General features: G+C 37.2%; 2 protein-coding genes across 7 annotated transcripts in view; both read right to left on the bottom strand.

The window, feature by feature from the left end:
- LOC107868403 (probable LRR receptor-like serine/threonine-protein kinase At1g53430) overlaps window positions 1-11184 on the bottom strand; it is a 76067-nt gene that overhangs the window by 46424 nt on the left and 18459 nt on the right. Inside the window, exon 26 of one of the 6 annotated variants that reach the window (XM_047410539.1) lies at window positions 2901-3530. The exons of 3 other annotated variants lie outside the window; for them this stretch is intronic. In XM_047410539.1, coding sequence (XP_047266495.1) covers window positions 3330-3530 — 201 coding nt within the window. In that variant the 3' untranslated portion in view covers window positions 2901-3329. Of the gene's footprint in view, window positions 1-2900; window positions 3531-10463; window positions 11105-11184 lie in introns of those variants that run through there. 2 more of the 6 variants (XR_007054352.1, XM_047410538.1) reach the window with 2 other exon arrangements.
- On the bottom strand, window positions 4224-9167 carry LOC124897590 (probable LRR receptor-like serine/threonine-protein kinase At1g53420). Its single transcript, XM_047410556.1, has 9 exons — window positions 8636-9167; window positions 8424-8509; window positions 8035-8156; window positions 7367-7574; window positions 7062-7284; window positions 6636-6786; window positions 6351-6546; window positions 5055-5170; window positions 4224-4506 (listed from the first exon to the last, which is right to left on the bottom strand). The coding sequence occupies exons 2-9, from the start codon at window positions 8437-8439 to the stop codon at window positions 4435-4437; spliced, it is 1104 nt and encodes a 367-aa protein (XP_047266512.1). The 5' UTR covers window positions 8440-8509; window positions 8636-9167; the 3' UTR covers window positions 4224-4434.

The raw sequence follows: 11184 nt of genomic DNA, 5'->3' as shown, positions 1-11184 counted from the left end.
TGGGTTTGTTATTGTTGTTATAAACTTGAAGAAAGGATGGTATGTACAAGGTTTATCGGAAACAACTTCTCTATCTCTACGAGGTAATGGTAAGGTTTGCATAAAATCTACGTTCCCCAGACCCCACTTGTGCAATTACATTGTGTTAGTTGTTGTTGCTGGCATAGGCACGGTTTTAATGCAAGAATTGAAGCCTATTGCCTACTTTAGCGAAAAGCTCAAAGAAGCAACTCTAAACTACTCTACGTACGATTTAGAGTTGTATGCCTTGATTAGAGCCTTGGCCACTTGGCAACATTATTTATGGCCTAAAGAATTCGTGATCCGAATGGATCATGAATCCTTGAAGCATCTATGGGCACAAGACAAGCTTAACCGGCGGCATGCAAAATGGATTGAATTTCTTGAAACTTTCCCTTATGTTATTCAATACAAGAAGGCTAAAGACAATGTGGTTGCCGATGCTTTGTCCCGACAACATGTGCTTGTGTCTATTTTTTCATCTAAGTTGATGGGGTTTGAAATCCTCAAGTCTTTATATCCCGAGGACCCCCTCACTTCGCTCCTATCTATAGGGAAAGTGAAAAGTTGGATAGGGATAGGTGGGTTACGGATAGGTGTTCCCATCCCTATACCAAATTTGATGGATACTTATTTAAGGGTAGACGATTGTGTGTTCCCTCAAGTTCGTGGAGAGAATTATTTGTGAGGGAAGCACACAATGGCGGTCTAATAGGACATTTTAGGGTCTAGAAGACCCTCGGAATTTTGGAAGAACAATTTTATTGGCCTAGAATGCACAAGGATGTGGCCCGGATTTGCGGCCAAAGTGTTGAGTGCAAAGGAGCCAAGTCACGGCTCCAACCTCACGGGTTGTACACTCCATTGTCCACCCCTTTGCGTTCTTGGCTTGACATATCAATGGACTTCATATTGGGATTGCTGAGAACTAGAAGGGGGCGGGATAGTATTTTTGTCGTGGTGGATTGGTTTTCCAAGATGGCTCATTTTATTCCTTGTTCTAAATGTGATGATGCACCTAGTGTAGCCTCTTTGTTTGTTGATAATATTATAAAACTTCATGGTGTTCCGAAGACCATAGTGAGTGATAGGGATTCTAAATTCTTAAGCCACTTTTGGAAGTCCATGTGGGGTAGACTCGGTACTAAGTTGTTGTTTTCGACTTCGTGTCACCCAAAAACCGATGGCCAAATGGAAGTAGTAAATAGGACCTTAGGATCTATGCTACGGTCCATGGTTAAAGGAAAAATGACTTCTTGGGAGGAGCAATTACCGTTGATTGAGTTTGCTTATAATCTGGTTATACACTCGAGCACGGGGATAACACCCTTTGAGTGTGTATATGGCATCAACCCCCTCATCCCTTTGGATTTAACCCCTTTGCCAAGTGATCTTGTGATAAGCTTAGATGGAAGCAAACGAGTCGAGGCCATGAAAAAGCTACATGAGAAGGTGAGGTTGCGGTTGGAGAAGAAAAACCAAGAAGTTGCGAGGCGAGCAAACAAAGGAAGAAGAAAGCTCATTCTTGAACCGGGAGATAGGGTGTGGGTGCACCCAAGGAAGGATAGATTCCCATCTCAAAGGAATGCTAAGTTGATGCCACGGGGTGATGGACCGTTCCAAGTATTAGAAAGGATCAAAGACAATGCCTACAAGATTGATCTACCCCCGGAATATCAAGTGCACAACACTTTTAACGTGTGTGATCTCTCTCGGGTCGAAACAGTAGAGGATGACAATGATCCAAATTTGAGGACAAACTCCCTTCAAAATGAAGAGGATGATACGGGAATTCCTAGCTCGAGACCTTTCACACGAAGCCAAGCACATGAGTTGCAATGACTCCAAGCCTTGTTCACATCCTTGGCCTCGAGGCCCTTGTGAGCCCATCTAAGGCCCTATATTTAATAAAATGTGAAGAGGCCCACCAAGACACCCCAAACCCACCAACTTAAATGCCAAAGGTATTTTGGTCTTTGTCCTTCCTTTTCTAAGTGACTTTATAAGCCATGTAATAGGGCTAGTCTTGCTTTAGTTGATTCCTATTATTCAAGAAACAAAAGACTTGTAATTTTTTTGACTTCTCTTTCTCATTTGGAGAGGCCAAAACCAAATTCTCACTAGTAGAGTGATACTAGTGTTATATGTTGGCTAGAAACTAGGTTCTTTGAGTTCCTCTTGGTCCAAGTAAGAACTTGGTATTGATATTTATCAGTCTTGGGGTTGTTTCTCGTGTTAGGGTTCTTAGATTAATGAATATTGTGTGTCAAGTTTCTATCTCTTTCTTTGTAAATCTTGTTAACATTGTGTTGTTGAATATAAAAGTCTAGTGAAGCCGTATGGGGCTCTTTTGATTCACTAGCAATATTGTCTTTGTTGTTATTGTTGTTAAACTCACTTTTCTAGTTCAAACAAGTGTTGCAAGCCTAGTGAAGCTGTGTGTGACCATTTTCGATTCACTAGCACTTTGTTGTTCATCTTTTTGTTCTTGTGTTGGTTGGAATCTCTTGATACACACTTAGCATTGTATCAGAAATGGCCCTCTGACATATGAGGTAGAGGTAATGTCTGCATACATCTACCCTCTCCAGACCTCGAAACTATACTGGATATGTTATTGTTGTTGATAATTGTGATGTCTGAACCATCTTGCTCGAACCTCAACTAATTTCAGTGGATAACTTCCACCTCCAACCCGCAACACTGATACTAGGTAACCTTGTCCATCAAAGCAAAAACATAGTACCAGGTTCATCTGAACCCGGTATTTTTGATTGCGGTCCACGAAGCATAAATTTATGTGCAAAGGTTTATTAAAATTACAAGATATGAACTTATAACTTTAGAAATACCAAACCTTAATGATTGAACTCATAAAATTGAGCAAGAAGATTCTAACTCAATAAGGCAACACACCCATGAATTTTACATAAACCTGTCAAGCCCCTTAAATATCAAATCCTAGCACACTGGTCAAACACAGAGGCGTATCTAGGATTTGAAATTTACGACTTCTGAATTTACAATAACTGGATTCTAAATTGAAAATATGTACATATTCGGTGAATCTTATCGAACAAATATACAAGATTTAGGACAAACATACGACTTGGTTCATCCAAACCAGTAAGTCACCTCCTAGCTCCGCCCCTGGTCAAGCACACTGTTAAAGCAAATACGATACTTCTTTACTTCTCTCTCAGCTAAGACATGATTTTGTAACCTTGTTCACCGAGATGGCGAAGTTGGTCACAAGCAGCCAATAGGAGCAAATCGTTTCCCACATTTGAGTCTGCTACATGGAGAAATTAATCACCCTCTGGCTTGTTCAAAGTGCAGCGTAGTTTCTTTAATTTCTCCACGATCGTAGCCATGGTGTCCCTGGAAGATGGCGGTGACTTTAAGCATTTCATTGCTAATGTTAGAATCACCTCTGCGTCATCCCAGTTATAATTCAGATTTTGATCGACGAGTTCCATTAAAGTTCCATTCTCATTCTTTATTTGTGCCTATAGTAGTTGATAAAATTAACCAATGACTTTGTCAAGTTTCCTAAATTAATGTACACAACTATTGCAGCTAGTTGAGTTTTACTCACCTCATCCACGAGGTATCCAGTTTGAGCACCTACCCTCAGGGTCTTTATTTTCCTTCCGCTGAAAAGTACAAGCATGACAACTCCAAAGCTATACACATCTGCGCTAGCTTCTAAGGGGCGATCATTAACTTCTGGCGCTGTGTATGACCTGCAAAAATCTTCCATTAGTGAGAAATGCAATTGTGGAAGCCAATGTATAAGGTATTACTCCCACCGTTTAATTTGTTTGTCTGGGCTTGTGGTCTTAAACATGCCATGCGGAAAGTTAGATTTAAAGAGTTGTCAAAAAACGAGAGACATTCTTTTGAAACGGACTAAAAAGAAAAGTAAGACAAACAAATTGAAACAGCGGGCCGGGAGTACTAATTTGTCTCTAAAACATAATTTGTTTGGGTGTTTACTTACATTGTTCCTTCTGACTTTTGCTTGTGATAAAGCTTTGCGAATCCAAAATCGTATATCCTTGGATTTAAATCGTTGTCAAGAAAAATGTTTTCTGGGTTAATATCTCCATGTATAATTTCCTGTTTGGACACCTTGTGAAGAAAAGATAAACCTTCTGCTAGACCAAGACATATTTTACATCTCGTTTGCCAATCTAGTCTTTTTCTAAGTTCTTCGTCTGAACCTGTAAGTAAACAAAGCTCAAGTTTTATTTGTACAACTACGGAGGCTTAACAAAGAGATTTTTCATAAACGGAAGACGTTACCAAATAATGCATCTTCAAGAGACGTAGTTCCAATGAACTCATAGATAAGCAGAAGTTGGTTCTTTCCTGCACAGCATCCCATTAGAGTTACAAGATTTGGACGTTTTATGCCAGCAATTGCACGCCTTTTTTCTGCAAATTCGTGCATTCCTTCTTTTGGTGCCGAAAGTTTTTTAACTGCGACGACAAGCCCATTCAAAAGAGTGCCCTGGATGTTGGTTAAGTGTTTCAGATGATGAACTTATGAATCAGAAAAACAAACGAATTACTCCCTCCGTTTCAATTTGTTAGTTTAATTTTCCTTTTCTTAGTCCACTTAAAAAAAGAACTCTTTGATTCTAACTTTCCACATGGCGTGTTTAAGACCACCAGATTGAAGGACATTTTGGTATATTCAATATATCTTTAGTGTAAAACCACAATTACAAAAATCTTCTTTATTTTCTTAAACTCCATATCAAGTCAAAACCAAACAAACAAATTGAAACGGCGTGAGTATATATCTAGGTTAGAGGTCATCCAGCTAGCAAAGGGAGAAAACACAATACTAGTACTGCAACTTTTGTCATGAGATAATATCTTTTCCGAAAGAAAATGAAGATATGAAGGCGGAAAAATGCCCTTGAGTGATAAAACAAAATTCTTTTAACTGACGAAAACTGTAAAAGATAAATCACAAAGAACACAAAATTCATAACCTATAATTAGTTAAAATTCTAACCTACCTTATAAATTGTCCCAAAACCTCCCTCGCCAAGCCGGTTCTCGATATCAAAATTCTTTGTGGAAGCTTTAATTTCCCGGTAGTAGTAAAGTCCTCCAGGGTACAATTCAACAAGTTCTAGCTCCATATCAACACATTAGAAAAGAAACATCAACAGAGTGGAAAAGAGAGACAGTAAAGAAGCTTACTACAAGTTACAAGACGTATGATTCAAATGATGGTAATTTAATCCGATAACTATAAGAAATGTATCTTGGGCTTAACCCGAAAAAAATCTAGCTAAAATCATACCGACTTAACTCAATAGCTAACCTCATTTGAGGAGACCGATGCCGCATTCCACAAGTCCACGGAACCACAACCAATGTTGGGAAACATAACATCCCTCCAGCCTACGCCCAAGCTTACCAACTGGAGCGTAGACAACAAAATATGGGGGTCCAACATTGAGTATTTGACATTTTTAATTTAGTAAAAAATCTCATTAGTTCCTCACTAACTATCTTTTTCATGCCAAACATATTTAGCCAGCAGATGGAAAAAATTGAAACTTGAAAAAAAAAAGAGTTTTTGACGTTGTGTTGGAAAATAATTTTTCCAAGCGGAGGTGAAATTTCACCCCAAAATTGATCTGAGCAAGTTTTTGAAACTTGAAAATGGACCAAATTTAAATTCACGAACAACATTTTCAAATTATTATTTTTTTTTTTAAAAAAAAAATGTACTCCCAAAAACTATGGCCAAACAGGAGCTTAATACCTTGAAATTCAGATGTTTCCATCAAAGAAAATATTTTCCACCAAAGGCCAAAAAAACATATTAAAAACTTTTAATTTACCAAAGATCACCAAAATATTATCCTCATCATTTTTCCAATTCCATAAGGTCGCACAACCACTTTACATAACTAGCAAGCAGGCAGATTCGAGATTTAAATTTTGCAGTAACGACTTCAAGAGCTAGTAACTGGACTCTAAATTTAAAATTTGTACATATTCAGTGAATCTCATAACACAAATACAAGATTAAGGACAAAAATACTACTTAAAGGGCAGCCCAGTGCATTAAAGCTACCGCTATTCGCGGTGTCCGGGGAAGGGCCCCACCACAAGGGTATATCGTACGCAACCTTACCTTGCATTTCTGCAAGAGGCTGTTTCCAAGGCTTGAACCCATGCCCTCCTGGTCACATGACAGCAACTTTACCAGTTACTCCAAGGCTCCGTGCTAGATCAAGCACATTGTTAAATGAAAATATGATAATCCAATACTACAGTATGGTACATGGAGAACTCACCCGCATTGGTCAAAATGGTCTGGATTGAGTGTCCCTTCTTTAATTTCTTCACGATTGCAGACATGGTTGGTCTGTATGGCGGTGAATCTATGCAATGCATTACTAATCGTAGAATCATCTCCGCTTCTTCCCAGTCATAACTCAGCTTAGGATCGACTAGTTCCATTAGAGTTCCCCTCCGATCCATTTTTTCGGCCTACAGTAGTCGATAAGATTAACCAATAACTTTGTCTAGTTTCCTCAATTGATGTACATAACTGTTGCAGGTAGTTGAGTTTTACTCACCTCATCCACGAGGTATATAGTTTCACCACCTGCCCTCGGGGTCTTGATTTTCCTTCCACTGAAAAGTATAAGCATGACAACTCCAAAGCTATACACATCCGTTCTAGCTTCTAAGGGGCGAAATGTAACTTCTGGCGCTGTGTATAACCTGCTAAAGGCTTCCAATAGTGAGAAGTGCAACTGTGATAGCCAATGTATACAAAGTTCTAACAATTTGAAAGCAAAATCAGTTTTACTCCCTCTGTTTCAATTTGTCTGTCTGGTTCTGACTTGACATGGAGTTTAAAAAATAATGAAGACTTTTATATCTTGTGGTCTTAAACATGTCTCGTGGAAAGTTTGGATAAAAGAGTTGTGAAGAACAGACAAGATGCATTCTTTTACTAATATGTCTCTGGAACATAATCTGCTGGGGCATTTCCTTACATTGATCCTTCTGATTTTTGCTTGTGATAGAGCTTCGCAAATCCGAAACCATGTATCTTCGGATTCAGATCATCATCAAGAATAATGTTTGCTGGTTTAATGTCCCCGTGTATAGTTTCCTGTTTGGAGCCCTCGTGAAGAAAAGCTAAACCTTCTGCTAGACCAAGACATATTCTATATCTTGTTGGCCAATCGAGTCTTGCTCTAAGTTCATCGTCTGAACCTGTACGTAATCAAAGCTGTAAGTTCTTTACTACAAGTGTGGAGGCTTAACGAAGAAATCATTCATAAATGGAAGATGTTACCAAATAAGGCATCTTCAAGAGACGTAGTTCCAATGAACTCATAGATAAGCAGAAGTTGGTTCTTTCCTGCACAGCATCCCATTAGTGTTAAAAGATTTGGATGTTTTATGCCAGCAATTGCACGACTCTTTTCCGCAAACTCCCACATTCCTTCTTTTGTCGCCGAAAGCTTTTTAACTGTGATGGCAGTCCCATTCGAAAGAGTGCCCTGAACATTGGTTAAGTGTTTCAGATGATGAAATTGTCTATTTGAAAACCAAAATAAGTACTCCCTCTGTTTCAATTTGTTTGAAGACTCACGAGAATGAAGGGCATTTCGGTACATTCGATATATCATTGGTTCAAGACCACACGTGTCAAAAGTCTTTTCTATTTTCTTAACGTTCGTGCCAAATCAATACCAGAAAAAACAAATTGAAATGGGGGGAGTATATATCTAGGTCGGAGGTCACCCAGCAAGCAAAAGAAAAAAGGTTGTGCACAGAAGGGAGCGGCGTCCCGACAACACAATACTAATACTGCAACTATTTTCATGAGAGAGTATCTTCTCCAAAAGAAAATGAAGAATACGAAGATAGAAAATGAACAAAATTTATTTAACTGAAGATATCTGTAAAAGATATATCGAAAAACATCGTAACCTATAATGAGTTAAGATTCTAGCTAACCTTATAGACAGTCCCAAAACCTCCCTCGCCAATCCGGTTCGCAACATGAAAATTATTTGTGGCAGCTTTAATTTTCCGGTAGTTGTAAAGCCCTCCAGGGTACAATTGAACGGGTTCTAGCTCTATATTTACACATTAGTAAATATATATCAGAGGAACTTGAAACATAAATTAAGTAAAGAAGCTAACAACAAATAAAAAAACCTATGATTCACATGATGGCCGGTGATTATAACCGATAACTACAAATCCCAATGGAAACCAAATAAAATATATAATAAGGTAGTGTCACCTCCCCGCCATATTTCTTTGAATTTCCAGGAAAAACCTATGAACAATATATATATATATATATATATATATATATATATATATAAAAGCAGTGTTACCTTTGCGACCTAACATTGATAATCGATTTGTGTATATCTGTCGGATCAATAATCTATCTGTCCATATATTCGGATTGATAATCGATCTGTCCATGGAAATCATGTCTTCGGGTTAGCTTTCACATACCTCGACTAAATTCGGAATACTTTGACACCTACAAAGATATAAGTTAACTATATCCACCAAGGTTCGGACAAATGGGAAGAATCACCTGGTGTTTTTTCGTCTTTATTGGAACTTGAACATAAAACTTCGAATTCTCGACCCCTTCACTAGGCCACTGTACTCATCTTACAGGTCTTTTTACAGCAAAAAGATGAAATTTTTCCACAATCCATTGCTAATGGTCTTTGTTTATTGAGAAAAAGAAAGAAAGTAACATCCCTACTCTGCTGCTGCAGTCTTTTTTAATTGAATACTCTTTCAGTCATTTAATCAAACACCTTCCATGCTAATCACGAGTTGCTTTAATTTTCACATAACAATATGCCTTTTTTTGTTAGTGGATTTGTGGTACTGAATCTTTTCCTCACTTTTTCATTTTTCCCCACTTCTGGGCCCTTACAGCATAGCATAGCATAGCTTATCTTATACAAAAAAAGTTAAAAGATCAATCATTTTCTTGTCACTTTCCTTCTTAAAAAATTCTACTTTATAAAGCTGAAACCTCCAATAATGCTTCACAGAGTCCTTGACACATTTCTATCTCATATACCTTAGGTATAATATACTTCATTGAATCCACTACTTTCAAAGTGGAGCATAAATTCATTGAAATTGGATCTTTATTTAAATTATATACCTTAAATATAGGCTTTTAAAACTAATTAAAATTTTACTTAAAAGTAAATATTTAGAAAAAATATTAATTGGAAGCTTGGCACGTTAGTACATAAGAAGTACTACTCTAAACATTAGATGAACTTTTTGAATTAATTTTGTATGAAAATTGCTAAGTAACATCCAATTGTATTTTTAATTGACAAATTATTTTTAAAAAAAAAATTAAATTTTAAAAATTCTATGTTTTATAATATTTAAAATTAATAAATTCTAAATATATGGGAAGAGATAAAATATATGTAGAGTTCTATGGTCTTGTTTTATTAAATTTTCTTTCAGTCATTTCATCAAACACCTTCCATGCAAATCATGAGTTGCTTTAATTTTCACATATAATATGCCTTTTTTGTTGGTGGATTTGTGGTAGTGAACTGATTCCCTGTAAAGGGTATTGTGTCAAGTACTATATGAAGTTTCAGCTTTATTAAAGTAGAATTTTCAAGTAAGACGTAATCATGAAATATCTAACCTTTATCTCGTGGACCAAAAGAATCCGCTTTTGCAATGTACAGGTAATCAGCCCAATACCACAAAGCCACTACAAAAGTAGCATAGTCAAGTGATTTGTGATGAAATGACAAAAAGAGAATTCAATTAAAAAAAGATTCTAATATCGACCTGACACATAAATTTACGAAGGCGTTATCCGAAACGGCCCTCTAATATATGAGGTAAGATGTAATGTCTGCATATACCTACCCTCTTGCGAAATTACTCTAAATATGTTATTGTTGTTGATAATCATGATATATGAACCAGCTTATTCGAACCTCGACTAATTTCACTGAATAACTTCCACCTCCAACCTGCAATAGGTACTAAATAACCCTATCCACCAAAGCTAAGACATAATATCAGGTTCATCTGAACTCAATATTTTCGATCGACGAAGCATAAATCTATGTGCCCCCCCAAACTAAGCCAAAGTTGTTAAAACACACCTCCAACATCACAGCGGTCCTATTACCCTCGAAACTCAAATTTAGCATACTTTTGTTACTCTGTTGTGCTGATGTAACATCTTTATTACATAAAAATAGACCCTACATCAGAGATGTCTCTTCAGCTAAAAAGGATGATAAAAGAGGCCACATCAGCTAAAAATGATGACAAAAACACTCTAAAACTTAATTCTGAGAGGTAATAGATTATAGTTCAGGAGGGTGCTGGGTGCTTTATTCTTATCACTGTAGAAGTAAGAAACCTTAATGATTGAACTCATAAAATTGAGCAACAAGATTCTAACTCAAAAAGCCAACACAACCATGAATTTTACATAAACCTGTCAAGCCCCTTAAATATCAAGCACAGAGGCATATCTAGGATTTGAATTTTACGACTTCCGAATTTACAATAACTGGATTCTAAATTGAAAATATGTACATATTCAATGACTCTCATCACACAAATATACACGATTTAGGACAAATATACGACTTGGTTCATCTGAACAAGTAAGTCAACTCCTAGTTCCGCCCCCGGTCAAGCACACTGTTAAAGCAAATATGATACTTCTTTACTTCTCTCTTAGATAAGACATAATTTTGTAACCTTCTTCATCGAGATGGCGAAGTTGGTCACAAGCAGCCAATAGGAGCAAATCGTTTCCCACATTTGAATCTGCTACATGGAGAACTTAATCACCCTCTAGCTTGATCAAAGTGGAGTTTAGTTTCTTTAATTCCTCCACGATTGTAGACATGGTGTCTCTGGATGACGGCGGTGAATTTATGCATTTCATTGCTAATGTTAGAATCACCGCTGCGTCGTGCCCGTCGTAATTCAGATTTTGATCGATGAGTTCCATTAAAATGCCTTTCTCATTCATTATTTGTGCCTATAGTAGTCGATAAAATTAACCAATAACTTTGTCTAGTTTCCTGAATTAATGTACACAACTATTGCAGCTAGTTGAGT

Source organism: Capsicum annuum, chromosome 4 (genome assembly GCF_002878395.1).
Source record: "Capsicum annuum cultivar UCD-10X-F1 chromosome 4, UCD10Xv1.1, whole genome shotgun sequence".
NCBI lineage: Eukaryota > Viridiplantae > Streptophyta > Magnoliopsida > Solanales > Solanaceae > Capsicum > Capsicum annuum.
Note: the sequence above shows the minus strand (reverse complement) of the source record. Positions and strands in the feature narration are given on the sequence as shown.

Coding starts and splice junctions, on each gene's coding strand:
- LOC124897590 (XM_047410556.1), bottom strand. Junction 7,285..7,366: donor TCTTGAAGATGCCTTATTTG/GTAACATCTTCC, acceptor GATTACGTACAG/GTTCAGACGATGAACTTAGA. Junction 6,547..6,635: donor CTATATACCTCGTGGATGAG/GTGAGTAAAACT, acceptor CGACTACTGTAG/GCCGAAAAAATGGATCGGAG.